Here is a 26,411-nt window from a genome sequence, read left to right on the forward strand (position 1 = left end):
AAAAGTCAAAATCACCTCACGCTGTACAATTGAAAGCCAAATTATCTGTATCACTCACCTCAAAAGCATCAATGCCTGTTAACTCGTGTACTTCATTCGAACTTCAAACTCCTCCACGTCATGACCATTCACTTAATCCTGATCTCATATTGGGAACGAGTACATAACAGGAAGTGCGTAGCAGCCTGGATGCCTTGTGATGCCTTCCAAATCAGGCAGCTTCCCCGCATCGCGCTGGCCCAATCGGGTCAAGCTCCCCTCCTTCTCCGCATCCCCCATCTTCTTGCTTTGGATCTTCCTCAACAACTTTTGCAGTCATAGCCAAGCCTCTATCATTGGGAACGCGAAATGAAGCCTCATACACTACAATCGTCGCAGTCCTGTGCCCGCTGCAGAGGTACGTCGCCGACTCGCCTACGAAACAAAGACTCCATGCTAATGCCGCACAAACAGACCGCCATCTTCGCTGTAAGGCATGATCCATGTTTGCCACGATTACCAAATATTGAGGAGTTTAGGTACTGGTGGCATCCCATGTAAGTCTTGCCAGAAGGCTGGGTCATCGTGCAGCCCCGTGGTCGCGCAAATTCGCTTTCGATCGACACCCCGTCCGAAGCAGTCCTATGCCTTTTCACCAGATCAAACATGGGTTGGCTCCAGAAGCAAGCGTATGTGCACTAAATCTCCCCTACCTACGCGCCTGTCTCGACGAAGCCCTCCGCATCCTTCCACCCACATCAGCTACTCTACCCCGTCGAACCCCACCCGAGAGAGCACAAATACTGGGCCAGTGGATCCCGGGTGACACCAGTGTCTCGATGCCCATCTACGCCGCGCATCGGGACCCCGAGATCTTCCCAGACCCCGAAGAGTATCGACCAGAGAGGTGGCTTGACGATGAAGCCCGCAAACGCATGGAGCCGTACTTCATCCCGTTCTCCACTGGTGCCCGAGGATGTCTCGGGCGCAACATTTCCTACTTGGAGCAGACGGTCGTGCTGGCTTCGGTGGTGCATCGGTATGAATTTGCATTACCGTCGCCCGAGTGGAGTATCTACCGATATGAAGCATTTAATCTCATTTTGGGAGAGATGCCGATAAAGATTTGGCGGAGGGAGATTGGTGGATAGGATGTCACTGCGGGAGGGGTTATTTACGAAATGCCATGACTGGATGAAGTTTATTCTTTTCGGGATATTTGTACTGTTTCTCGAGGATTATATGGGTACTTGATTGACATTCGTTACAAGCTCTACAGCCTCCTCGATTGTCTCCTAGTCGTTGGCATTTAACCGTTGCCCATTTAGAGTAAGGAAAAACACCCAAGAGTCACTCAACGTTCGCCAGAACTAGGTCAAAGCTCTAAGAAGATACAGCATCCGCAGCAGATATATCCCTACTATCTACCCAATTCCCATGTAGCCCCGGGCGTAGCCGAACAGGAAGGCTAATAATCGCCTTCGGTCTGACAAAGTCCTTCAAGTCAAGAAGATGCAACTCGCTTGCCATGGTATCGTAATTGTTGACCAAAGCCAGGAGATACCCGTCTCCCTCGACAGGGGATCCAGCTTTCGGAATAAATACCGGCTCTTGGACTAGATGGGTCCTTCCAGGGAAGTAAATCTCTGATTCTCCCGTCCGTAGATCCAGGTGTGCTAGAGCGTTGTATAGAGGGTACCCGCCGCCGAGACGAGGGCTGATAGTCTTGAAGTCAGTCCCGAGGGCAGGGTCCATGAGGTCGAAAAAACAGTGTGTATGCTGTTTGGTGGCGAAGCGATCATCTATTCTGTAGAATTCGCTATTCCCGGTGTGGAGAACCTCGGGGTCAGATAGGATCTCGCTGGTAGTGTGCGGGTCGATGGTGAACCTCATTAACTGGGAGATGATGGTACTGGGGTCGGGTGCAGAGCCGGTGCTATCGGGCCACCAGAAGAATACGTTCTGCTGGCTGATGCCTAGGTCGAATACGATGTTGCCTTGTTCGTTCTCGTACGCGTTGAGTATATGGCCGGGGAAAGAGTTGTTCCATCGGAGCCACTGTACATGGTTAATTAGTTGTTGGACGGTTTGTCTGACTGGAAATTACCTTGACATCACTGGATTTCGGGCCTCGTCGAGGGAGAATCCCGATATAAAGAGGGGTTTCGGGATTCCATTCCCAGTGCTCTCCGCCGGCTTTGAGGCGATCAATGTCGCATAATTGTGGAATGAGGGGAAAGAGGACCTAGAGAAATTAGTACGTTGCAACAGGTTCAGCTGCGGCTGCAGTGGATTTTAAGGCATTACCCAGTTCTCCATCACTGCAAAATCATGTATCATAGCACAGACTGGAGCCACAAGCCAGCAGATATCCGAGAATATCCCGTCTGAACCGACCTGGTAGTAGCAAATATCGGGTGTACCGTCACCCTTGGCTTCATAACCAAAACAGACCATTTCACCAGTATCGGGGTCAAATTTGGGATGTGCTGTGAAGGTCACACTCGGCAGCTGCCCTGCGAAGTTGTACAATCCTTTCGTCTCCAAGGTACGAGGATCCATCGCATACGGAGGAGAGTCCTCTTTCAAAGCCAGCAATTGCCCATTGAAGTAGACCACGTTCGTGTTGGCAGTGCTGCGGATCTTGAAGTGGACCGCATCCGTGAATTTGTTGCGATACTTTCCTGGTATTCAGTTAGCACTGAGGACCAACGAGGCATATGTCATGCGTGACATACCAAGAAGGGCCTTTCCTGCCTCTCTCTCCCGAATGAACTTTTCTGTTCGGACATATCGTTGTTGCCATGACACTGTGCCATCCTTGATGCGAAACGCACTGATATTCCCATCCCCGTTAAACCACTACCGCTGTTAACACATTGACATCAACCAAGGGCGGGAAGAAGCCTCGAACCGGATCGTCTTCGATGAAGGGTGGCATCTGCGGATCAGGCATCACCCGGAAGAATGTGCCATCGATGTCACTTGGGATGTCCCCGTAGACTTCTAGGTTGTGGACCTCGCCCTCCACACGACATGGTTTCATAAAGGCCGTAAACTGCGGCCTATCGGGAAAGTGGAGGACCTTCGGAGCCGTCATTGAGGAAGATGTCGACTGGTGTATCTCGTTTAGTGAAGACAAGATGCTCATATGTTGGACTTGTATCAGTTTAAGGTGGGGGTAGAGCTAGGTAGTAGTGCATGAAGGCATCTGAGGTCCACATCTTGACTATGGGGGTGCCGCGATATATATGGGTAGTCGGCTTAGCGGGCACCTCGATTGCCATAGTGCCTGTGATATCAGTACATCATCTGATAGCCCAGTGACTCAGCGGGACTATCCCTTTGCACGGAACCACGCAGGTCCGAGACACGATGAAATGATGGAAAGTTGGAGGGAGGGAGAGAGGGAGGGTGGAACACTCTCTGGCCAAGTGGGATGACTCAGCGGAGATTGCAAGTTGCGAAGGAGAAGCATGCGTCGCCCCCAGAGATGCGGGGCCTGAGGACAGAGTGATCATTTAATGTCAAGAACCACGTAGGCCAAAAGGAATATATCCCTTTCTTAGCCTCGGGCGTAGAAGGTAGAAATATGGCATGTCTCAACATTTAATACCAGGCCTCCTGCTTGCACGGTTCTCTTTGACACCATACCTGAGCAAAAGTGCGCCGTATCAACTTTGGCTTTTCATTATGGCCCAGGCCGCCCTCAAGTGTCACTATGTTTATCATCGACAATGGCATTTCTTAATATCACAGTACGTATTGTTCGACCGATTCCTTACTGGCATTATACCTGAGCGTTGGACGACTATGGTAGGCGGTCACTCCAGGCCATCTCATGGCACCTAATACTGTTTTCGTAACGCCCTCCAGAACTATTTTCCGTGGTGAACCAGCGCTCCAGCAATGCAGCTAGTCACGCATCCGAGAAGGAAGGTAAGATGTACAAATTGTATCTAGCCATCCCTGATCATTCGTAGCCCTATAAAGAGACCGCGGGCTCCTAAGGTTCCCTTTGCTTTGTACTGTAGTTGCATCGTAAGCCGTCAAGAGTGCGTCGACTCAGTTGGGACGACTTGCAGGGCATGGCGGTGATGGCTTGCTGGGTCGAAAGCAACTTTCAGGCCGTATCCGTCATCCCCAGTCTGTAGTCCCTCCCTCGTGTGCTGAGCAGGCACTTTCTCTTACCGTAGAGGTGATGTCACCAATGCCTCACAAATTTCACTGAGATGTGACCGGTGACGGCACAAAGAGTGGGCCCACTTGCCAAGCGCCAGACATGCTGATTGGCTGAGTCTATCTTAGGTATTACCGCTTGGGGAACAATTGCTGCTTCAGGCCATTGCCCAAACAGGCAAAAATGCTCCGTCTCCTGGACAGCTGCCAATGAAGGCCAGATGGACAATCGGGTGCTCTCCGCAACGCTCCATGGATCTTTGCTCAATGACTCTTCCCCAGATCAGCACCCCAGGTTGAAGGCGGGGATTCAATTGCCGACACCGAAAATGACGCCGGGGAGTAGCAGCTCACAATGATCAATCAAGGATGCCGGCAATTGCTGCTCGACCGTATGCGTATATAGTGCTCGCATGACGCCTTGATCTCGGAGCTTTGTCTAGCTACACCCTTTTCCTTTGATTCTCATGGTCGAGCTCTTCTTACAGTCCGAGTCGCACAATGGCACAACAAGAACTGCCTGAAAAGCTAGACAAACGCTCGGCAGTGCACGATGAGTATGCGGACAACCACGCGCTTGCGCTCCTGTCATCGGAAGTCAGGTATGACAACGGAGAATTGCGGGATCTTGCACGCGATCCGTACGTTTTTGGAGCAGCCTTGTTAGCATCCTTTGGTGGTTTCTCCTTCGGTTATGGTCAGTAACCATCGGTGGTCATACACCCATTCATTCCGCTTAATCTCTTCTAGATCAGGGTGTCATATCCATTATCCTAGTCATGTCCCAGTTCCGAGACCAATTTCCTGAAACGTCGCCGGATCATGCACACTATGGGTTCAACGTTGGACTCATGACCGGAATGCTGGAGTTGGGAGCTTTCGTCGGCTGTCTCTTCTTCCCTGCCGTCGCCGACCGGATCTCCCGAAAATGGGGGCTGACAGTAGCCACATTCTTCTTCGTACTTGGCGCCACAATCCAAACCGCCGTCCAAAATTACGGTACCATAGTCGCCGGTCGGTTTATCGGGGGAATCGGCGTCGGCACTCTGGCCCTGGGTGCCCCGTTGTATATTTCGGAGATCTCTCCTCCCACGTGGCGCGGTGCATTCTTGGTACTGGAAGCGATCAGCATCGTCATCGGTGCAATTGTCTCGTATTGGATCACCTACGGTGCTAGGTACGTTCTGAACGCCAGTAATTGCCCGATTCCACACTTACATGAGGATAGATCAATTCCGAACGATTGGGCGTTCCGGCTCCCCTTTCTGCTTCAGATATTTCCTGCCCTGGTTGTGGGTGCGGGAATTCATTTCTTTCCCTTCTCTCCCCGCTGGCTGGCCATGAGAGGCCGCGATGGGGAGTCTCTGGACTGTCTCTCAAAGCTGCGTAGGCGATCGCCGCAGGACGAAAATGTGCAGCTGGAATGGAAAGGGATACTATTAGAAGTCCAGTTTCAGCAGGCAATTCTCGAGAGGGAGTATCCGCACCACGCTCACCGTCCGCTTCTCGTGGGTGTGAAGCAGTGGATAGACCTTTTTCGGCCCAAGTACCTCAAGCGGACACTTGTAGCCCTGGCGATCCCTTTTTTCCAACAGGTCAGTGATCTTTCAATGAATCAACCTCCTTCGCGACACCAATTACTCACCAATGTAGTTTTCTGGAATCAACGCGTTTGTGTACTATGCGCCAACATTCTTTGAAGCCCTTGGACAAAGCAACGATATGTCCCTGATTCTCTCTGGTTTGATCAATGTTTGCCAGCTTGTCGGCGGCATCCCGATTCTGATGTATCTCGATCGCGTGGGACGACGTAAACTCGCCATTTACGGCGGGATCGCCATGGCCATTCCCCATCTCGTCATGGCCGGGTTAATGGACCGATACAGTAGTGACTGGGCGGCACACCAGGGCGTTGGCTGGTTCTGTGTGGCACTAATTTGCATGTCTCCCATTTGTGTTCTTATTTACTCGTTTCCGCTAACGCCGGTAATAGATCTGTATGTGCTTTCGTACAGCACCTCGTATGGACCCTTGGCCTGGGTCCTTCCTGCGGAGGTTTTTCCCAGCTCCAAGCGTGCAAAAGGGGTTGGCGCCGCTACCGGGATGATTTGGCTAGCCAACTTCATCATCGGTGTGGTAGTGCCCGATATGCTCCTCAAACTTGGATGGGGGACCTATCTTTTCTTCGGCTTATTCTGTGTCGCTGCAGCGGTGTTTTCCTTCTTCTTTGTCCCGGAGACATCGAACAAATCGCTGGAGCAGATGGCTGCAGTGTTCGGCGATGAGCTCATGGACGAGGAGCGCAGGTTGCAACGTCGCATTGCTGGGGAGGTGTGGCATCGCGGCCATGCGGAGAAGGTAGTACATGTATGAACGATAGAAAATATCGGTTTATCGACCAGGCAATGCTGTACCCTCAACCCCATTCCATCATCCCCTCAGAACCCCCGCAATCACTGTGCAAACTCGTATGTGTACTTACCCGGTAAGTAGGACCAAGGCTCTGTGGGAAAACGGAACGGCATGTAGCAATTGTTGACGCGCCAGCACTGCTCTTCGGACAGTAGGCAGCAGCGACGGGTAAATCTGGCACCGTTCCTAGACAGAGACATCCTATTGTCAGCGACAACTAAAATATTGCGTCATGGAGGCCGACCGGGATAACCACACTAAACCTGGCTTTCCCCCGCAATGCATTTCCCCGCAAAATGCGGGAGAGTCTCTAGTCCAGATGCCGGGATAATGAGCAGGGACGTGGGGCCCCTGCCGGATCCTGGTCTCCACATAACCGATGCGTGACCTCGAAGGTAACATCCCTCCAAGGCTCATCAGACATTACGGGGAAAGAAATGTGGTAATCTGAATCGGCCGAAGACTTTCAAAAAAGGAGAGGGAGAAGAGCCCAGTCCCGAAAAGGCAAGCCGAGGTTTGTTGTGTTTGCCCCAGATTGTACCAAGCCCTTTTGGGAGGAACAACAGCCTCCCCTTCGACTCCCAACTTTCGCTATTCCCGACATTTGTTCTATCTTGCTCTTTCTCATCATCTTCCCTCTGCAAACACTTGCACCACGTTGTCTGTGCCCCCCGCCGGGTCAACTTCTGCCATCCGACTTCCCGCTCCGCTTGGCAGTGCCTGCTGCCCGAACGGACATACCCAAGCCTGTCCTCGTCTCGGAGTCTTTTATCCACCTGGATCAAGCCTTCCGTCGACACAAATGCCGATTTCCTGGCCCGATAGAGGGGAAGGAGAGAGATTCAGTGCCTCGAGCGGCACGACCCGCGGCCTCTTGGTTGGTAATCAAAGAATGTAGGGTTGGTTCATCATCTTCCGAGGCCCGAACCGCTAACAAGCCTTGAAGTTAACATTGGTGCTCATGATCTCATTGGACTAGGGATAGCAGGAAGGATGACAAGAACTCTCGGGCCTACTGCTCTCCCTTTCTGCTGACGCCATGTCCCATCCCCGTGGTGGTCAGACGACCGAAACCTAAATAGCCTAATTTCCCAAGCCAAGCGCAAAGTCACTGCAGGATCACAGCTCTCGCTTCACTCTCCTCTTATGCGGAGTCTCGCATGGCATGCTTTCCCTGCATGGACCCCCGTGCCCTGTTCTGGCCTATGAGGCGGTCCTCAGCCTACATTTCCCCAGAATCTCTCCCAATCGCAGGTGGGGCCTCTATGGGGGATGTGGGGATATTGTTGCGGCATTTCATGTCCCTCAAGCATCCGGGCGTGTTGGACAAGAGACGGCTCGCTTGTTGTTACTCCGACCAGTGTCTGTACCACATTACTCATGGCTGCTCGAGCGAGGGACGGTCTCGTCTTCCATCCCATATGCGGGTTTTCCGACGTTTACCCGCTAGTCATGCAATCCAACAGATGCAAGCACCTGGGTGCAAAGTCGCTGCTATCCATCCGGATTGTGAGCGGCAGGTAGCATATAAATACCGCAATGGAGAATCCGTCTGGAGTTGGTCGGCAGTCGACCCAGCATTTGCAAAATGCACAGCATCATTGGGCTTTTTGGCCTGCTCGGCGGCCTTTCTCTTTGCAGCGCTGCCCCAGCACAGAACATCACCAGCGATGTCTACTTTTATGGAGACTCCCCTGCCGTCTACCCATCGCGTAAGTCGCCTCCTTCTTCCTGTACCTTTCGCTGACTCTTCTCTGTAGCGGAGGGGACGGGTACTGGCTCTTGGGCTACAGCGTATGAAAAGGCAAAGGCGCTCGTTGCTCAACTCACGGACGAAGAGAAGGTCAACCTCACAGCAGGAGTCAGCTCTACCACGGGCTGCTCTGGCGTAATTGCAGCGATTCCTCGCGTGAACTTTCCCGGGCTCTGCGTGAGTGATGCAAGCAATGGACTTGTGAGTGCAAACACCAAAAGTAAGGCATCGGCTGTCACTAACGTAAGCAGAGAGGAACAGACTATGTCAACGGCTGGTCTAGTGGCATTCACGTCGGTGCAAGGTATAGATCCCTTCCTCGAGTGACCCCCCTCAGTCTATATAGCTAATGCGCGGGTGCAGTTGGAATCGTACGCTTGCCCACCAGAGAGCGGTGTACATGGGCCAGGAGTTCCATCGTAAAGGAGTGAATCTTCTCCTGGGCCCTGTGGTTGGCCCTCTTGGCCGGGTGGCCGAAGGGGGCCGCAACTGGGAAGGGTTCTCGAATGATCCCTATCTTACCGGAGCACTGGTTTATGAGACAGTCCAAGGCGTTCAATCTTCAGGTGTTGGTGTCTCTACCAAGGTGAGTGCCACCCGTTGCTTTGGAGCCGCACACCAGGGCTCATCTCGAACAGCATTACATTGGAAATGAGCAAGAAACAAACCGAAACCCTGGGGTTGAAGACGGCGTCGAGATCGCCTCTGTCTCATCAAACATCGATGATCAGACAATCCATGAACTCTACCTCTGGCCTTTCCAGGATGCTGTCCGAGCGGGAAGTGTTGCAATTATGTGCTCGTATGAGCGTATCAACAATTCATACGCATGTCAGAATAGTAAGACCCTCAATGGGCTTCTGAAGACCGAGCTGGGATTCCAAGGTAAGCTCTCTCAACTATCTTAGATTGATGAGTACTGATCCTCCTAGGCTATGTAATCACTGACTGGGGGGCTCAACACGGTGGTATCGCCTCCGCCAACGCTGGACTGGACATGGTGATGCCCGAATCCACCCTCTGGGGAGCGAACCTCACTACCGCTATTGCTAATGGAACAATGGAAGCATCCAGGCTGGATGACATGGTGACCAGGTGAGCATTCCATCTTTATGGATGTAGGCTATGGTGTCTGATGGAAACAGAATCCTTGCCACGTGGTACCAGTTGAACCAAGATACGGATTTCCCAGCCCCAGGTGTCGGTATGCCTGCAAGTGCCTACTCCGAACACCAGGCTGTCATCGGCACCTCGTCTGACGAGAAGGGTACATTGCTAGACAGTGCCATTGAGGGTCATGTCCTAGTAAAGAATACCAACAATGCCCTTCCCCTTCAACCATCACGGTTGGTATCTGTCTTTGGATATGATGCGAAGATACCCGATGCATTTGACCTTACTTTTACCTTCTTGAGTAGCAGCCCTCCTATCCAGAACTCCACACTCTATGTGGGCGGTGGCTCTGGGGCTAATTCACCAGCCTATGTCATCGCGCCGCTTAATGCCATTCAGCAACAGGCGTATCAGGATAGCACAGCGGTGCTATGGGATGTCAGTTCTCAAGACCCCGACGTGGATCCGACATCTGAGGCTTGCCTCGTTTTCATCAACAGCTTTGCTACGGAAGGCTCTGACCGACCAGGCTTGACCGACGAATACAGCGATACCCTGGTAACCAATGTCGCCGGTAAATGTAACAACACCATCGTTGTCGTCCACAATGCCGGTATCCGACTGGTGTCCGATTGGATCGACCATGCGAATGTCACGGCCGTCATCCTGGCTCATCTCCCCGGTCAAGATACCGGTCATGCCTTGGTAGATATCCTCTACGGTCGGGCCAATCCCTCCGGCCGGCTCCCCTATACGATCGCGAAACAGGCATCGGATTATGGCACGTTGCTACATCCGTCCGAGCCACAGACGCCGTATGGACTATTCCCCCAGTCTGACTATACCGAAGGGGTCTACATTGACTACCGGGCCTTCGATAAGCAAAGCATCACCCCGCAGTTTGAATTTGGGTTTGGCCTTTCGTACACGACGTTTGACTACTCGGGGCTGAATATCCAGAAGTCCAACGGCACCACCTCCGAGTATCCTCCGTCTGCCACGATCCAAGAGGGGGGAAACCCTCACCTGTGGGATGAGATTGTGACCGTGACGGCGGAGGTGCAGAACAGTGGATCGGTCGACGGGGCGGAGGTGGCCCAGCTCTATGTGGGGATACCCAACGGGCCGATCCGCCAGCTGCGTGGGTTCGAAAAGGTGCTGATTGCCTCGGGGCAGACGGTCCAGGTGAGTTTCTCGTTGAACCGGCGGGATCTGAGCACTTGGAGCGTGGAAGCGCAGCAGTGGCAGCTGCAGTCGGGCACGTACCAAGTTTATGTTGGACGGTCGAGTCGGGATCTTCCCCTGACGGGGGAATTCACCCTCTAGTGGACCCAGGACTAGCTAGGAAGTAGCATCAATAAGCTCAATAATATCGGTCGAACGGAGACCATTTTACCCTGAACGGTTGCTTAGGCTGGGCCTCTATGGAGAAGAAAGCATCATGAAGCGATGCATCGCGAGTGGATGTTGTGTAACCCACGTACAGCACATTGGGTACTGGTACAGAGAAAGATGCTCCCTCACCATGTTGTAAATTGGTATCACCACCAGGCTCTCCCCTACAGGCTGTGTAACTTGGCGTGCATAAGGCGGGGTTGCAATAGGGGGCTGGCCCATGGTTGCACACGACCACTATTTAACAACCCCCTCCTCCCCGGCCTCCCAGACCATCTCAATCCCATCCCTACCGTCACGCATTTCGACCATGACTGTTGATCCGCCTCACACCTCCAACCCCAAAGGATTCGGGGGACCCTACGCCAACCACCTCTACCTGGACGTCCTGATCGTGGGCGCCGGATTCAGCGGCATCTACTGCCTGCATGAGCTGCGGAAACTAGATCTGAAAACGGTCATCTTTGACACGGCCCCGGACCTGGGCGGGACCTGGCGATGGAATCGCTATCCCGGGGCGCGGTTGGACTCCGAGGTGCCCGAGTATCAGTTCTCGTTCCCGGAAACCTGGGCCAATTGGAATTGGTCCACCAACTACCCTGCCTATGACGAGCTGCGTCGATACTTCGACCACATTGAAAGCGTGCTTGACGTTAAAAAGGACTGTGCGTTTGACACAACGGTCGTGGGAGCCGAGTTCGACCCCAAGTCCGGGCGCTGGCAGGTCACCACTGCCGACGGCCGCCAGGTGACGGCGAAGTATTTCATCGTCGCGACCGGTTTTTCGGCTAAGCGTCATGTTCCTGATTGGCCCGGCATGGACTCCTTCCAGGGAGACATCCACCACTCGGCCCTCTGGCCTGAAGAAGGCGTCAACGTCCAGGACAAGCGATGTGCCGTGATCGGCACCGGAGCGTCGGGGGTCCAGCTGACCCAAGCCCTGGGACCTGTTGCCAGCTCCCTCAAGGTCTTCCAACGCACGCCCAACCTAGCCATCCCGATGCGTCTGCGCCCTCTCACCGTGGAAGAGCAAGAACGAGTCAAGCCGGTATATCCGCAGTTGTTCCAGCTCCGGGAAAGGTCCTTCGGGGGCTTCACATACGACTTCATCGAGCGGGGCGTATTCGACGAGGACGACAAGGAACGTCAGGCTTTTCTGGAGCAGCTCTGGGAGCATGGGGGCTTCCGGTACTGGGTTGGCACGTACCCTGACTCCCTATTTGATACCACAGCCAACCGGAACATCTACGATTTCTGGGCGCGCAAGGTCCGCGCACGCATCGACAATCCGGCCACTCGCGATCTCCTGGCCCCGTTGGAGCCACCTCACCCGTGGGGAGTCAAACGACCCAGCTTGGAAGTCAGCTACTACGATCAGTTCAACCGACCCAATGTGGACCTGGTCGATGTGCGTAGCAACGCCATCGAGTCGTTCACGGAGAAAGGCATCCTCATGGCCGACGGTACGGAGCATGAATTCGACGTGATCTGTGTCGCAACCGGCTTCGACGTGTCCACGGGTGGGCTTGTGAACATGGGTCTGCGCAGCATCCACGGGACATATTTGAAAGATGAATGGGCGTCGACGGTGCACACGCACCTCGGACTCACCATTCACGGCTATCCCAATCTCTTCTTCATGTACGGTCCCCATGCACCCACGGCAATCTCCAATGGACCTACCACCATCGAGGTGCAGGGGCGATGGATTGTGGACGCGATCAAGGCGATGGAGCGGAAGGGGATCAAATCCATTGATCCGACATTGGCGTCTACGCATGCATGGAAACACACCATCAATACGCTGTCGGATCGTACCTTGTTCCCGACGACGCGGTCCACGTATATGGGGGGCACGTTTCCGGGGAAGCCGTTCGAGCAGTTGAATTATACGGGCGGGATTCCGAATTATCGCGCGGAGATTCGGAAAGTGTTGCCGCACTTTGAGGGGTTTGATGTTGTGATGCAGTAATCCTCTTCTTGTTTTTTGCATTTCTTATCGCGGTAGTCGTTCATTGGAATGGTGGTGAGAGGTTCACACCGTCTGTCAATAGAGTTGGTGTTTACTATGGACCAGCAATGGTTGTGAATGTAGTGTCTTCGAGTACTATGCTTCGAAGTACTAGCTGTCCTTGGTTGATAGTCGTAATTTTCTGAGTAATTGTCTCCGCTCTGAAGGATCCCATAATCAAAACACCAACGACCGATACCTTCCTTGGTCCTAATCCCGGCCGAATACGATACCCGGTGCCTGCCGGTTGCGGCCTCAGGCCCCGGGGAATCGAGCGTGACCCACAGCCAATCACCGGCGCCGACTGCTATCAGATGGCTCGATCAGATTAGATAGTCCCATCCCCAGGATCACGGGGTGTGCCCAGACGCCCAGTCCGGTGAAATCCCACGGAGTTGATGATCAGTGATTCTCCAATGTATATGATCTTTGTCCAGTCTGTTTCGATTTAGACATCAATCTGGACCCCCACCCGCCGCTTGCTTGTACCATCCAATTCCCCTCTCTGGGCCACGTGGGGCTCGATGTTCCTAGCCCCTGGTCGGACTCGGACGGATCCTGTGGGCAAATCCGTCATGCCCCACTGGCAGCCTCTCCAAGCGTCGTCGCTCTCTGCCTCTTCCCTTCTGTATCCATCCCCCTCCAGTTGCCATCCCAGCCATGGTGCCCCTCGGCTGGCTCTTTCTCCTCGTTTACTCCGGGCTGGCCTTGGCGGGCCGCCCGCGAACCGACGAAGGCTGTGTGACGGCGGTGTACACCGCCCTGAGCTATCTCTCGTTTGCGGGCGAGCCTGCGGACGGTTTCTGGGAGACGCGCTGCCAAAACCCGCTCCAGGTGACCTCCATCTATGCGGCCTCTGATGTCTATTGTACTCCTGATGAGGAAACCACGGGGACTGCTCAGCTGGAAGGATTCTGTCGGGAATTCGGCAGAATGGACTTGATTCCGCGCGCCCAGCTAGCGGAGAATCTCACTCGCCATGCGCTCAGTCGGATGCCGGTCGTCGATTATCTTGAGATCTCGCGGTCACAACGTCTTCCAACGCCGGTCCTGATCTCGCCATCTTACTATCGTCGGACTTTCGAGACTATTGTACGTGTCTTGGGCATGCACGGGGAGGCCACCAGCTGATCATGCGTCTGAATAGGATACTTGGCAATTTGAGGTGTGGTCGCACAATGCATTCGGGTAAGCCAGTCTGTGCGACCTTCCATGAGCGTCGCTGACCGCAACAGCCTCGCGGGGTACGCCTTCTGGGGCTCGATCTTAGTAGCGGGGATTACCCATCGCCTGGTGCGACACATCTTACACTCGCTGGACGTTCGGGCGGGACAATGGTCGCGATCACGAATCAGATGGCTATGGATACCGTTGGATGGGCTTTATCACTGGCTGCAGACTCACCTGGTGGTCTCTTCGCCGTTGTCATCGTCACGGCGGCAGCTCCTCTGGTGGACGTTTCCCACGCGCATCGAAGCCGTCACCATCCTTCTGTTCTGGGTGCTGAGCGCTGTCTTTTGCACCTTGGGATACCGGGCGGTTGAGGGGAATATCTAGTACGTCATCCGATTCTACCTATTGTCCATAGCTGACGGACTGTCAGTTGGCCCTCGATCTCGTCCCAAATTCTGCGTTATGCCGCTGATCGGACCGGTGTTTTGTGCTTTGCCAATATTCCTCTGGTATGGCTTTTTGCCGGACGCAACAACATTTTTATCTGGGCAACCGGCTGGAGTTTCGCGACATTCAATTTGTTTCACCGACATATTGCCTGGATCGCTACTCTTCAGGCTGTCTTCCATACTCTTCTTTATCTGGTGATTATGTATCAAAGTATGCTGCCTGCCCGATACCCTGCATTATCCCTCTAACTCAATACAGAAGGCAATATCTTGAAGAAGCTTCGAAAGCCGTACCTAGTTTGGGGAACTGCAGTAAGTGTTACCATCCGAGATCATGTCATCAGACTCACACTATCGCAGGCGACCGTGTTGATGGTGTTGGTTCTGCCATTCGCAGTGCAGTGGTTTCGCCATCGACTATACGAGACCTTTCTTTTCATCCACATTCTCTTCTCCCTAGGACTACTGGTCGGTTGCTTCTAGTCAGTACCACATCCCCCCCCACCTTATCATGCTTTTCCTGACAACCTAGTCATACGATCATCTTCGAGGGTCACGAGTACTGGAACTATCTGTGGCCTGCAGTCGTGATCTGGATCCTCGATCGATCTCTCCGGTTAGTTCGGCTGGTCTATTGCAACCTCCACGTACGACTCAACAAGGGCAACCAAGTACAATGTACCAGCAGCTCTGCGACATACGATCCAGCAGCCGACGTCATCCGCCTCGAAGTCACACCAGGATCATCCATGATATGCTCAACTCCAGGGGACTTCTACTACCTCTACCAATCCTTCCGACTCACCGGCTGGGAAAGCCATCCATTCACCCTGGGCTACTGGTCCTACGAGACCCGCTATCAAACACCCCAAACCCCCCGCGTGTCCAAAGACGACCACACTGTAGACGTCACGCAAGTCCCCCTTCTCTCCGACTCCTCATCCGGATCATCCAACACCCCCGACGAAATGCAACTCAAGCACACCTCCGACCAACACGACCTCAAATTCATCTTCTGGATCCGCCCATACGACGGCTGGACGCGTTCCCTCCGCCAACAATGCACCCAATCTCCGGATCTCACCATCAACAGGGCCATCCTCCTCGAAGGGCCCTACGGGAATCACTTCCCGCTGTGGAACTACGAATCCGTCCTTCTCATCGCCGGCGGCACCGGCATCGCCGCCGTAGTTCCCTACATCCAAGACCATCTCCTCCGTTCATCTTCCGATTCAGAGCAACCCACCACACAAACCCGAGAAATGCACCTCATCTGGGTAACCCGCCAAGCCCCCTTCATCCACCAAATCGCCACCCGCGAACTCGCCCCCGCTCTAGCCCGCGATGACTTCCGCGCCTCATTCTACACGACTGCCCCAACATCCACTCCCACGGACGACGCCCCCGCCCCAAATCCCTCCCCCGGTCACGAAAACAAAATCGAGACACTTCACGGCCGACCAGACCTCGAATCTATGATCTTAGACCACGCGCAGGAAGCCCAACTCAGTGAATCGTCCGCGGCCGTGCTGGTGTGTGGGCCCGTGGCGTTGGCGGATGAGGCGCGTGCGGCGGTGCATTTGGCGATGAGACGGGGGTATCGGCGGATACGGTTCGTGGAGGAGTCGTTTAGTTGGTGATGGTATGATCAGATGTCTCGGTATGATATACTTGGTTACGAATATGGATATGGATATGGATATGTGAATATTTGGGGCCTTGTGGCCCAGGTACGTATGTTGTGCATGACTTGCTTGAATAGAATTATGTCGATAGCTCTTGGCATAGATGGATTCTCGTATATGTTTAGACTATTGTTTCAGGTCGCTGCTATGTCAATTCTTATCGTTTATGCTCAGTGTGGCGACGGGAATTGACGTCGGGGTCTGGCTCTGTCGAGGCGTGCCGATGATACTATTCTTGTCATCATATCAAGTTGCCTAGAAGGCACTACTGACAAGGCAATAGTGGCAAGGCCATGACTGTCGCCTTATCTTGCCACAGCCTACTCCGTACAGTCGACTCGTACATTTCACATCTACTCAACAGATACCCTCACAGCACGTCCATGAACCTCCAATGCACCATCCCGGAAGCAGAGCCGTCACCTTGTTTTCCCCGACCAGATAAACTGTACTACCAGCCCGCCCTGCCCGATAACCTTTCTACAAGTAAACGCCCTCGGTATCATCCGAACCCCTACATAAACGCAAAATAGCATTCCGATTCTCCGTTCTCGGGGCTTAGGAAGACGATTCAATAATTGGCAGTTCCCCTGAATGGTGTATGTGATATCAGATGGAAATTGTGGGGCATTGGGGCTTAGAATGAGCTGTCATAGTCTGCATCCGCCGTTCCAGTTGCCTTAAAGGTGGGGATGGGGCGGCGGATAGAAACATGTCAGATTGTCTCCTGACGATCTTGTATTCTTGGGGACTGTTGTGAAATCTGAGGCGCTCTGGTCTGTAAGTATAGGCCCGCCAATATTGAAAGGGTGGAGGATTGACATACAGCGAGCATTTCGGGAATGAGTCCGTCTTGGATAGCAGAGCCCTGGTTGCCTCACTGTGTTGCCTCTCACCGGAAATATGGAGTAAATCCGCTTTCTTTAGCTGCCTGTCAACCTTGTTGTATCGCCACCACCACGGCTGTTTCCTGCAAGGAGCTGACCGGGGATATACCCGGCGGGCTCTAGATTGCCTTGTTACAAGCATTGGAGTCAGCGACGAACAGTCTGTGCACTGAACCCCTGGGCGGTATAAAGAGGGCTCTCGCACCGTTCAATCCCATCCATCAACAACAACAACAACAATCCAATCAGTTCCTATCCAATCCATCCCCTCATCATCAATCCAACCACCCCCACAATGAAATTCATCACCATTGCCACCCTCTTCGCCGCCACCGCCATGGCCGGCATCGTCCCGGGGGACTTCACCTGGGCGAAGCAAACCGGCCTAACGAACCTCAACAAGGCTGACGCGCAGAACACCTGCGGCGATAACACCGTTCTGTGCTGCACGGGTTTCACCCCGAGCACTGGAGGCATCAGCGATAGCGATACCCTTCTGAGCAAGATGGGCGAGCATGGGCCGAGTAAGGTGGAAGGTGGGAAGAGTTGTAGTCCTTGTATGTCTATCCCTTTCCTCTCCTCTCGTCTCGGTCTTGTAATCGATCTGTGGGTTACTTCATGCTGACCTGGTGATTAATAGGCGGCCCGAACAACAAGGGTCAGAGCGTGGCTTGCTGCACTGGAGGAGTAAGTCACCATCATAATTATCCCAGATCATCAAGTTTCGAATACTAACAAGCATGGCATCATCAGAGCGGCAACCTGGTCAATCTTCCTTGCATCGCCATCGGCAGCATTCTGTGAACCGTCTTCATCCCCGGGGACTCATGTCAAACCCCTCCGGAGTAACTGGATATACAATCAATGTACAGTCAGATGTTGTTGTGGAAAGGGACATGTTCTAGTCAGTTCACGCGATTGATTTGTGGGCTTATGCCTCTCGCTTTGCTCTTGTTCGTTTACATTCTTTGTGCTGGCCATTCGCTGCTGGGTGAATGTGCTGAGGCTTAACATAATTGAATATTATATATACATGGTGAAGGGATTGGGTGTGTTGAAGTGATAGATGTGTCGTCTGTGGTAGCGTTGTTTGGCTCTGTGGGACGGTTATGTGTCCATAGTGGCCATCGGGCGTGTAGAAGGTATTCGCTGATCTCCCAGCAGTGGGTATTTATTGATTAAAAGGGGTGGAATAAACCAACATATTGACACTGCGTGGGCTCTCTGATTTGTTTCCAGATCGATTTCGAATAGGACTGATTTTGTGTTCTCGTTATCTCTAGCAGGACGTCCTGGCATTGTGGCAGAAGCGCTTACCTCTGCTTACCGGCGTGCTCTATTGGACACTGCTGTCAATTCTGTGAAATGGTAGACCCGGTTGAAGAAGCTTATTTGTACCTACTGACTAAATAATATATCACCTCCCAGCGGTTTGACGGCTCTCCTTGTTTCGATGGTTAAGGTCGGAGTACAGAAATGTATCTAACTCGTGAATCATTCAACCACGGATCATCCAATAACTCTTTCGCCGTCAATCTCTCCTCAGGGACCCATTGCAACATGCCCCGCATAAAGCGAAGAAAAGTCTGCTGGTCTTGTTCACTGAGGCTTTCCTCTGATCTCTCCAACGACACCGATGGGATAGTGACATCACCCGCACCTAACCAGTTACCTACTTACAATCAGCTTCATTCACACTAGAGAAATATTGAACTGACCATCTTCGCCAAAAACATGGCGAGTCTCCTGACTGCGCTGGAGAAAGTGAAGTGGTGGCATTCCGAGGTATGCTACCATTTCAGCCACATGATGGGAAGGTGAGTACTCCCCGTCCTCATCAAGCGCATTGAACATATGTTTGTTTTCAGAGATATCCCAGATCTGCCGTAATTAGCCTATCCTTCCCTTATGAAATGTAATCGACCTACCATGACGCCAAGGTTCCATATGTCAGCGCTGAAACTCCATTTCATGTCAAAAAGCACCTCGGGGGCTTTGTAGATATTGGGTTGGATATTCCCCGTGTGACATGTTCCAATCCTGGCCTCTCCAAGGTCGCACAATACCGGTTGGCCCCATAGGCCATCTCTGGGAGAGGAGAGCTTCCGCGATTTGTAAATTGTCCGATTGCTGTCCACAATCTTCCGCGGACTTGGATTTTCTTCTTCGGCCTTTTCAAACTCCGCAAGGATTGATGCATCATCAATATTCAGCATGATATTCGAAGCCTTGATATCTATAATATAGTCAATGAATAGTCAGACACGTTGAAGTGCCGAGAGTGGAAGAATACCCGAATGGACGATTTTTGCTTCGCGATGGAGAAAGTCGAGGGCCTGTAAGATGCAAATGAGGGTTTGTTTTAGCAGTGGCGGACTGAACTTGCAAGATTCAGCTCGCACTCTCAGCTCATGGATTGACATATGCATCGGTGGCTGCACCAAGCATCCGTGGACGCCATTTGGACCAGATATATCGAAGGTATCATAGAGGCCGCGAATATAGGCACCTCCGATATGCTGCGAGCCCAGCCTGCTTAGGTGTTCATAAGCATCCACCTCCCTTGATGACGCTTGCTCCGACATGTTTGTTGCTAAAACTTTCACGGCGACATAGTCACGGTTGCTGCGTGGGATATTGTTAGGGACGAATAGCCTGAGCGGGGAATGGCCCACCTCATGTCACGGCATAACCATACTGTTGAGTAAGACCCATATCCAAGCTTTCCTAAAACCTTATATCTTGATTTCAACAACTCCCCTATGTGGACTGGATAGAATTGCTCGGGTCTGTAGGAAGGAAGCCTCTCCTCCTCGAAAGGCCCTTCGGTGTTGATTCGAGGAGGCTGAGTGCTCATCAATCCTCGCTGTTCCCATTTCTTGGGTCGGGAGATGAACGTGTTCAATTTTGTGAGAAATGTACGACTTCTTATCATGACTAGAGGCGGCCGTGTCATTGAGGTGATAGATAATAATGTAACGCCACTGTATGAAAAGAAGGTTGGGATACATAGGTCTATGCTTAGGAGACACTATCTTGGAGGAGACGGGGGGTCTTCAAGGTGAGGTGCACGTTTGAAGTTGCGATGTGGCAGGCAGGACCCAGCCACACTAAGACATTAGCAACACTGCTGCCAACACACCACAACACAGTAAACGCTGCATCCCAGCTTATTTATGGAGTACTGCGTAAAAAGTACGGAGTGTTTGAAAGAGGCAAAAAATGCAAAAAGAATGACCTACGCAGGACTCGAACCTGCAATCTCTTGATCCGTAGTCAAGCGCCTTACCATTGGGCCAGCAGGCCAATTGATGAATACACTTTCTGTTAATTTAACCTATAGACCAATAATCCCAGAAATACTGTCTACTGAGCCGTCAGACCATACCTAGCCCCGATGACTAGAACAAGTAGTATTGTGCGGTATTTACCTCTTGCCAACGATCGGGTGCAAATTGCCGTTTGTTAAACATACCTTTACCGGCCTTGGCCGAGCAATCCGACCGAGTTTGGTAAGCTTATCGAACCGCCTTTAGGGGGATGCATGGCATGAACTATATTAATGGACAGAGGGATTTGATCAAGCCCAGGCAGAGCTCACCCATTATGTAGTTGCGCATATTAAGGTGATCGAACATATCGCAAGTGAGATAGAGTGCTAGGAATAAGTGAGCGTTGTGGCTTCAAGATCCATAATCATCATGAAGTCCTTAAGATTACTACGTCCTCCTTATATATTTTCTTCATCCCAGTTCCTAGCACTTACTCCGCACCCATTGATGATGGTATGGATGATAGCTGCCCCACTCAATACGACAAGATAGTCATTGGTTATTGAGTGGATAGAAATGCCACAAGCACAACCTTTGTCAACAGAAACATGAAAACGATTGGTGCACTCGCAGGCAATGGACCACTTCGGAAGCGACCGGTCTCCCCGGGCTAGTCCCCGCGACCCCGGATTCTCTTCCTTCCTGCATTTTACCCACCCGAGACCATCAACAAATTTCTCCTAGCATCGCATGACTGCGGGTACCCATGTCAAGTCCGCGCACTCAGCAGACCCGTCATACTGACAGGTCCGACCGGCCCCCTAAACGACGTAAAGTAGCCATTGCGTGTGACGAATGCCGTGCTCGGAAGGTCCGGTGTGACGGGAGACAACCCGGTCGGTTTTTCCCCATCCTGGCCGTCGGAATGATCCCGCCTTTTGCTGACCTTCAAGTGCAGTCTGTGGGCCATGCGCCAGGCGAGTGGACCAGACGACGCAATGTGTTTATACCGGGGAGCTCGAGAAGAAGCGAGCAGTGCGCAAGTGAGTCTCTGCCTGATATATGAGGCATAAACAGCCGATGGATATTTCCGACGGTTTTCACTGACAGGGTTTTGTAATAGTTATATTGCGAGCCTGGAGAGTCGGATAAAGCATCTAGAGAGCCCGACAAAAGATCCAGACAGTCGGGAAACAGGATATTCACAACGCCATGACAGACCAGGCGATTTCCAAGTGAATTGCGCCGTGTCACCTTCGATCACCCCGGAGGCAAATACCGGTTGTGCCCCCAGGCACACTACTTGGTCACCGCGACACTCACGAGAGCAGTCGTTGCGAATGAAGGACCCAGCGGATAGTGTTAATGCGATGATGGGTGCTGTGGAAGACGAACGCCCATCGCAGGGCTTTTTTGGAAGCTCCAGCGCTGCTAGCTTCATACGTCAAATCAAAACGGCCGTGGATAAGAAGGTCCCTTCGCCCAATCGCCACACTTCAGACTCTGTTCTGGGGCTTGCTCCGCCATCCAGCCTCATGTCCACAAGGAAACAACGACTGTCAACAGTCCCCAATTATGTTCTTCCCCCAAGAAAAACTGCCGACAGCCTGATGAGAGTATACTGGACGTTCGTTTTCCCACTCTATCCCCTTCTGGATGGTCTTCAATTGAGAGCTGAGTATGAAAGGATCTGGACGGGGGAAGCCCTTCAGTCCGACGAAAATATGCTAATGTGTACCTTCAATGTCATATTTGCACTGGCCTGTCAACTGGCTGATTTCATTCCTCCCGAGGAGCGAGAGGCTTCCGCGGATGCATTCTTCGCTCGGGCAAAAGACCTTCTTCAGTTTGACTTATGGAACACTGGTTCTGCCGCCCTTATCCAATGCTTACTTCTGATGGCCCAGTACCTTCAAAGTACCGACTCGGCTCATCAGTGCTGGATTGTCACAGGACTGGCGATCCGAAATGCCCAGGGCCTTGGCTTACACCTCCCACAGACAATTGCCTGTCTTCAGAATCCACAAGAGCAGCAGCTGGCTCGCAAAATCTGGCACGGATGTGTCTTGATGGACCGGTTTGTCATGAAGAATGCCAAACTCATCCTTTTCCACTTTTAACGTTCGATAGGGTCATATCTATGACATTTGGGCGTCCGGCCATGATCTCCAAGGCATCATGCGGATCTGTTCCCTTACCAGCTAATGTGGATGAGGAGTATATACCCGCTGTGTCGGGGTCCGAGGTGACACAACCAGCTAACCGACCATCGGTCATGGCTTTCTATGCAAAATCTCTTGAGCTATATGAAATTTTGAACGATATCCTTCTCAGCCTCTATAGTCCCACAACAGACGAGAGTCCAGAAGACATCTATGATTTTTACTTTGACAAAGAAGCAAACCAGGGAGAGCGAACAATCTTTGAACTTGATAGGGCTCTTACGAAGTGGTCTCGCAGTCTACCCTCGCACTTGCGAGGCGAGTCCTATCCCGGAGGTGAGTATACGGTGTTCTACCATCAAAGTGTTGTATTACGCGCCAGGTATGGTTATCTGAGTGTCAAACAATGATCTGCCACTGATATGACCCCTTTCCAGATTTCTTCATGTGCGCATGCTTCTTTTCAGACCTATCCTATCTAGATACTGTACCTCGCGCGAGATCGGGATCTCGGATCCCCTGATATCCTTCCGTGATTCTTTTCCCCAGCGGGTTGCGTTGCAGTGCTCTATCATTTGCGTCAAGGTTGCACAAGAAGTAATTGGACTAATTCATGGTAACTTACCCGCTGATGGGAGTTCGGGTCCCCTTCCTGCTTGGTGGTACAACATTCTGTGTAAGTATTTCAGCCTCTTGGATAATTTTTCAAGGCTGATGAATACAGATGTCTACACGGCTGCCACTGTTCTTATAGCAGGCCGTCTCTGTCCTGCCATTCTAGACGAGGTGACCGAAACGGCAATCGCGCAATCCTGGGATAGTGCTTTGGAGGTGTTGCGCCGGTATCATAGCCACAGTACATCAGCCCGGCGCTGTGTTGCAGCGCTTGAAATTCTGTACGAAAGGGTCGTGTCGGAAGGGCCTTCCCCTAATGATCACCCAATAAACACATTCCACACTGGCAGTGCACCGCATGGCCTCGGTGATTTATCCCTAGGGGAGGGCATAAACTCCGTACTCCTAGACGGTCTAGACCCCCCTGACTTTCAAGATATGTCATGGCTGAACAGCGTTCCAAGCAATCTATTCTGAGTTGCCCCCTAGGACATCTATCCATATCTCAGGTCTTCATTTATGGGCCATTGTTTAGAGGCAGAGTAACACGTATCATGATCCACGAAAGTTGAGCTCGCAGCCGCGCGTAGACTGAAAGCTGTCATTGAATTAATATGGCTAACCTTTAGCTAGGGAAATAATTGCTTCATTTCTTTGTACGTTTCACTGTATGTAAGTCATGCGATACAACCGTCTCTTATTATACCAAGCTATCAAATTGCTGACGGGCTCCCAGCATGATGTGCAACTCCTCAGTGTGTGACATCCTGTCTCTTTCGATCTGTTCGCGTAGCTACGAACTGTATGGCAATGACTGAAGGCAGTGCACATGCTCCGATAATCGCACACATAACACCGGCTGCACCGGCCAAACCCAAAGAATTGAACATCGGAGGAAAATAGAATGGACCAATCTGAAACTATTAGCCACTCGGTCTGGACCACCTCTGATACCACTTACAAATCCATATATGTGGCGGAAGAAGTTGATGCAGACTCCGACATTGGTCGACGATTCTTTATAGCTGTCAACGGCGAACGATATGAGAATCGTTGTTATGATCTGGTTGCCAAAGCTGGCGATTGCCGCACCAACGCATGGGGTCATGTTCCAGCTGGTCGCCTTTTCTAACTGGAACCCCCATACGAGAAGGCCTGCAATGACGGTCCCAAAGCCAATATAAGAGAGCCATAGACGGTCGGCAGGGCGGTGATATCCTTTCTTCCTATGCATGACTTGCAGAAACCAGTCCGACATGGGCCCACTCAACTGCTCGCCAAGCAGACATCCAATGACGATCGCGATGAACTGCAGCCCAATTTGCTGCGAATCAAAGTTGAACTTTTCACCAAATGCAATTGGCATCTCGACAATCAGCGCAATGTTTCCATAACAGAACACGATAGCGTGAGCACATGCGGGAATTAGTACCCTAGGGAACCGCGAATAGAGAAGTGGCTCGATAAACTCGCGAAGCTTAAGCGGATGTGGGTTGATTCTGCGTGGAATCAACTTCTGGAAGAAACGAGGTCTTTCCGGATTTGCCCCATAAGTATCGCCGTCAGCCGGAATGTATAATGTTTCTTCTCCGAGCAGCAAATACGCGATGAGCTGCCCAAAGTTCATCATGGCGAAAATCCAAAACATCCATTCGAACCCGACACGCTTGGTGACGAAGCCCATGATGAGCGGGCCGCCAGGAGTTCCCAGTGTGAGCATGAGAGTCCACCATCCTAGCTTCTGGGCTCGCTTTTCTGGCTCACACAACTCTGCGATCACGCCGCTACCGATTCCCATGGGAGGAGAGATAAGGATTGCCGTGAGCACTCGGGTTACCATTTGTGTCCCGTAGGTGGTACAACGAGCTCCGCCAATATTGCAAACCATGCTACCAAGGACAGAGAAGATGAAGACGTGGTATCGTCCGTAGGTCGAGGTGATGGGCTTCCAGAAAAGGGGGCATATGCCTAGGAGCAAGATCTGCGTGACAGATATATGTGAGTTCGCGACCTTTATCAGGGGGCAGAGTCGAAGTCATACCTGGGCAGAGGTAAGATAAGTTGCTTGTGGCACGGTCACAGCATACGCTTCGGCCATCGTGTCATAGGCCGGGATAATTCCTGCAGCCATGAATGTTGCTGCCATGGAATGGAAGGCTACCATCAGAATCTGAGCATCCTTCTTCCATACAGGCCAGTTCTGAGGGTTTGCAGGAGAAGTGTCCACCCGAAGGTCCCTGTTACTGTATTGTTGGTCAGGTGGCGTCGGGGATATGTCCTCCAGGTGGACTTGTTCATCGCCATCTCCCTTCATTGTTTCACAGCGGTATATGTCTGCATACAAAGGATTATTTTTTGCCATGGCTCGAGAAAGCGACTGTTGGTCGTGGATTGGGTCGACAGGTAACAGGGTGAGAAACGAAAACAAGCGAGCAACTTGGACGGTCACCACAAGCTACAGACAATCTACACCTCACTTTCTATCCCCCAAGGGTAACTTATATCTTTAGACAATTCCGCACGCAATAAACGTCTGGCCCCTTGCAGACAAGAGACGTGGGGAACTTTGGCTGGGCGCTCGGGTCTGCATCAACAGAGCGCACGGTGTTTGGGCGACGAGATGCCAAGGACAACTCTGATCGGGAGCTTCACCAATCGGCCATTAATCAAAGGAATTGTTTCCGAAACTGCCTTCAATTGTGGTTTTGACATCCTACCCGAGGTTATATACCCTGAGAACCTTAACCGTCGGATGCGGACCCGTTTCCAACTCGATGAGACTCGAGAGATTATTTCTGGGGGTAACAGGGTATACCAGGGTTCCGAGGTGGCTGATCCGGGGAACAGCGCTGATCCTTGCGTTCTGCTGACCTGGGATCTAGATTCTAGCATCGGAAGACTGTCGGGTAGATGCCACGGGCCGGATACGTCTGAATGAATGACATCACGCTAGGAATTGAACCCTATTTACTCTGGGTTAGCCTGTACTTAAGTTTGATGGGTGAGGAGAGACGGCACTTCAAAGAAACGACTGATGACACCTCGAATGGCCATTCGGCAACAAAGACGGCATTTATCTTCTGATCCTAGAGTCGTTCTCTTCAGGTAGCATTATTCCGGAGGAGATGTCTCTGCCGTTCTCTCTGCCGTCAAGTGGCAATTGGATAACTGCGTTGAGGCAGCTGCTCCAAACATGGCACTTCAATATAACGAACATCATGGAATCCGCACCAGCGCAGAATACTTCACTGTATCCCCCGCATACGGATCAATCGTCTGGGGATTCCGATGACAGCTGTTGTCGGGACAATGCTCGCCGAAATCTG

The 26,411-nt window shown here is 52.1% G+C and overlaps 10 protein-coding genes and 1 non-coding gene across 11 annotated transcripts; 7 read left to right on the top strand and 4 right to left on the bottom strand.

Moving 5' to 3' along the window:
• Nucleotides 1-518: 518 nt before the first annotated feature.
• On the top strand, nucleotides 519-1,191 carry BO80DRAFT_424810 (cytochrome P450). Its single transcript, XM_025719372.1, has one exon. The coding sequence runs from the start codon at nucleotides 624-626 to the stop codon at nucleotides 1,128-1,130; it is 507 nt and encodes a 168-aa protein (XP_025575564.1). The 5' UTR covers nucleotides 519-623; the 3' UTR covers nucleotides 1,131-1,191.
• A 131-nt stretch (nucleotides 1,192-1,322) lies between these two features.
• On the bottom strand, nucleotides 1,323-3,181 carry BO80DRAFT_424811 (carotenoid oxygenase family protein). Its single transcript, XM_025719373.1, has 5 exons — nucleotides 2,894-3,181; nucleotides 2,718-2,841; nucleotides 2,287-2,663; nucleotides 2,087-2,224; nucleotides 1,323-2,037 (listed from the first exon to the last, which is right to left on the bottom strand). Exons 1-5 carry the CDS (start codon nucleotides 3,077-3,079, stop codon nucleotides 1,363-1,365), a joined length of 1,500 nt encoding a protein of 499 aa, XP_025575565.1. The 5' UTR covers nucleotides 3,080-3,181; the 3' UTR covers nucleotides 1,323-1,362.
• A 1,478-nt stretch (nucleotides 3,182-4,659) lies between these two features.
• BO80DRAFT_473957 (sugar transporter) lies at nucleotides 4,660-6,981 on the top strand (the record flags this gene model as incomplete). The annotated part of the gene is made up of 6 exons (XM_025723177.1): nucleotides 4,660-4,855; nucleotides 4,909-5,046; nucleotides 5,104-5,335; nucleotides 5,387-5,753; nucleotides 5,812-6,112; nucleotides 6,152-6,981. The coding sequence occupies 6 exons, from the start codon at nucleotides 4,660-4,662 to the stop codon at nucleotides 6,529-6,531; spliced, it is 1,614 nt and encodes a 537-aa protein (XP_025575566.1). The 3' UTR covers nucleotides 6,532-6,981.
• A 1,177-nt stretch (nucleotides 6,982-8,158) lies between these two features.
• On the top strand, nucleotides 8,159-10,762 carry BO80DRAFT_493371 (beta-glucosidase; the record flags this gene model as incomplete). Its single annotated transcript, XM_025723812.1, has 7 exons — nucleotides 8,159-8,282; nucleotides 8,331-8,524; nucleotides 8,575-8,627; nucleotides 8,687-8,909; nucleotides 8,962-9,208; nucleotides 9,256-9,418; nucleotides 9,469-10,762. 7 exons carry the CDS (start codon nucleotides 8,159-8,161, stop codon nucleotides 10,760-10,762), a joined length of 2,298 nt encoding a protein of 765 aa, XP_025575567.1.
• Nucleotides 10,763-11,120: 358 nt separating this feature from the next.
• BO80DRAFT_424812 (flavin-containing monooxygenase) lies at nucleotides 11,121-12,911 on the top strand. Its single transcript, XM_025719374.1, has one exon. It carries the CDS (start codon nucleotides 11,142-11,144, stop codon nucleotides 12,801-12,803), a length of 1,662 nt encoding a protein of 553 aa, XP_025575568.1. The 5' UTR covers nucleotides 11,121-11,141; the 3' UTR covers nucleotides 12,804-12,911.
• Nucleotides 12,912-13,276: 365 nt separating this feature from the next.
• Nucleotides 13,277-16,246, top strand: BO80DRAFT_493373 (ferric reductase family protein). Its single transcript, XM_025723813.1, has 7 exons — nucleotides 13,277-13,934; nucleotides 13,990-14,030; nucleotides 14,078-14,398; nucleotides 14,446-14,675; nucleotides 14,724-14,776; nucleotides 14,825-14,946; nucleotides 14,997-16,246. Exons 1-7 carry the CDS (start codon nucleotides 13,503-13,505, stop codon nucleotides 16,102-16,104), a joined length of 2,307 nt encoding a protein of 768 aa, XP_025575569.1. The 5' UTR covers nucleotides 13,277-13,502; the 3' UTR covers nucleotides 16,105-16,246.
• Nucleotides 16,247-17,266: 1,020 nt separating this feature from the next.
• BO80DRAFT_424814 (uncharacterized protein) lies at nucleotides 17,267-18,246 on the top strand. The gene is made up of 3 exons (XM_025719375.1): nucleotides 17,267-17,593; nucleotides 17,677-17,723; nucleotides 17,790-18,246. Exons 1-3 carry the CDS (start codon nucleotides 17,332-17,334, stop codon nucleotides 17,838-17,840), a joined length of 360 nt encoding a protein of 119 aa, XP_025575570.1. The 5' UTR covers nucleotides 17,267-17,331; the 3' UTR covers nucleotides 17,841-18,246.
• Nucleotides 18,247-18,493: 247 nt separating this feature from the next.
• Nucleotides 18,494-19,893, bottom strand: BO80DRAFT_454968 (kinase domain protein; the record flags this gene model as incomplete). Its single annotated transcript, XM_025722092.1, has 5 exons — nucleotides 18,494-18,708; nucleotides 18,755-18,917; nucleotides 18,965-19,272; nucleotides 19,330-19,661; nucleotides 19,712-19,893. The coding sequence occupies 5 exons, from the start codon at nucleotides 19,891-19,893 to the stop codon at nucleotides 18,494-18,496; spliced, it is 1,200 nt and encodes a 399-aa protein (XP_025575571.1).
• Nucleotides 19,894-20,270: 377 nt separating this feature from the next.
• On the bottom strand, nucleotides 20,271-20,342 carry BO80DRAFT_t145. Its single transcript has one exon. It is a non-coding gene; the product is annotated as a tRNA-Arg (tRNA).
• Nucleotides 20,343-21,035: 693 nt separating this feature from the next.
• Nucleotides 21,036-23,562, top strand: BO80DRAFT_406220 (transcription factor domain-containing protein; the record flags this gene model as incomplete). The annotated part of the gene is made up of 6 exons (XM_025717744.1): nucleotides 21,036-21,204; nucleotides 21,267-21,351; nucleotides 21,432-22,385; nucleotides 22,439-22,852; nucleotides 22,908-23,146; nucleotides 23,195-23,562. Exons 1-6 carry the CDS (start codon nucleotides 21,075-21,077, stop codon nucleotides 23,560-23,562), a joined length of 2,190 nt encoding a protein of 729 aa, XP_025575572.1. The 5' UTR covers nucleotides 21,036-21,074.
• Nucleotides 23,563-23,837: 275 nt separating this feature from the next.
• On the bottom strand, nucleotides 23,838-25,399 carry BO80DRAFT_444691 (MFS multidrug transporter; the record flags this gene model as incomplete). Its single annotated transcript, XM_025721447.1, has 3 exons — nucleotides 23,838-23,999; nucleotides 24,047-25,066; nucleotides 25,127-25,399. The coding sequence occupies 3 exons, from the start codon at nucleotides 25,397-25,399 to the stop codon at nucleotides 23,838-23,840; spliced, it is 1,455 nt and encodes a 484-aa protein (XP_025575573.1).
• Nucleotides 25,400-26,411: the final 1,012 nt, after the last annotated feature.

Source organism: Aspergillus ibericus, assembly GCF_003184845.1.
Source record: "Aspergillus ibericus CBS 121593 unplaced genomic scaffold BO80scaffold_18, whole genome shotgun sequence".
Classification (NCBI taxonomy): domain Eukaryota; kingdom Fungi; phylum Ascomycota; class Eurotiomycetes; order Eurotiales; family Aspergillaceae; genus Aspergillus; species Aspergillus ibericus.

Excerpts from the sequence above, each read along its gene's own strand:
- BO80DRAFT_424812 (XM_025719374.1), top strand. The coding sequence starts at position 11,142 with ATGACTGTTGATCCGCCTCACACCTCCAACCCCAAAGGATTCGGGGGA.
- BO80DRAFT_493373 (XM_025723813.1), top strand. The coding sequence starts at position 13,503 with ATGGTGCCCCTCGGCTGGCTCTTTCTCCTCGTTTACTCCGGGCTGGCC. Across the intron at positions 14,399-14,445 it reads GCGGTTGAGGGGAATATCTA|TTGGCCCTCGATCTCGTCCC; the intron begins GTACGTCATCCG and ends ACGGACTGTCAG. Across the intron at positions 14,947-14,996 it reads CTACTGGTCGGTTGCTTCTA|TCATACGATCATCTTCGAGG; the intron begins GTCAGTACCACA and ends CTGACAACCTAG.
- BO80DRAFT_424814 (XM_025719375.1), top strand. The coding sequence starts at position 17,332 with ATGAAATTCATCACCATTGCCACCCTCTTCGCCGCCACCGCCATGGCC. Across the intron at positions 17,594-17,676 it reads TGGGAAGAGTTGTAGTCCTT|GCGGCCCGAACAACAAGGGT; the intron begins GTATGTCTATCC and ends GGTGATTAATAG. Across the intron at positions 17,724-17,789 it reads TGGCTTGCTGCACTGGAGGA|AGCGGCAACCTGGTCAATCT; the intron begins GTAAGTCACCAT and ends TGGCATCATCAG.
- BO80DRAFT_424810 (XM_025719372.1), top strand. The coding sequence starts at position 624 with ATGCCTTTTCACCAGATCAAACATGGGTTGGCTCCAGAAGCAAGCGTA.
- BO80DRAFT_424811 (XM_025719373.1), bottom strand. The coding sequence starts at position 3,079 with ATGACGGCTCCGAAGGTCCTCCACTTTCCCGATAGGCCGCAGTTTACG. Across the intron at positions 2,664-2,717 it reads GGCAGGAAAGGCCCTTCTTG|GAAAGTATCGCAACAAATTC; the intron begins GTATGTCACGCA and ends ACTGAATACCAG. Across the intron at positions 2,038-2,086 it reads CGAAATCCAGTGATGTCAAG|TGGCTCCGATGGAACAACTC; the intron begins GTAATTTCCAGT and ends AACCATGTACAG.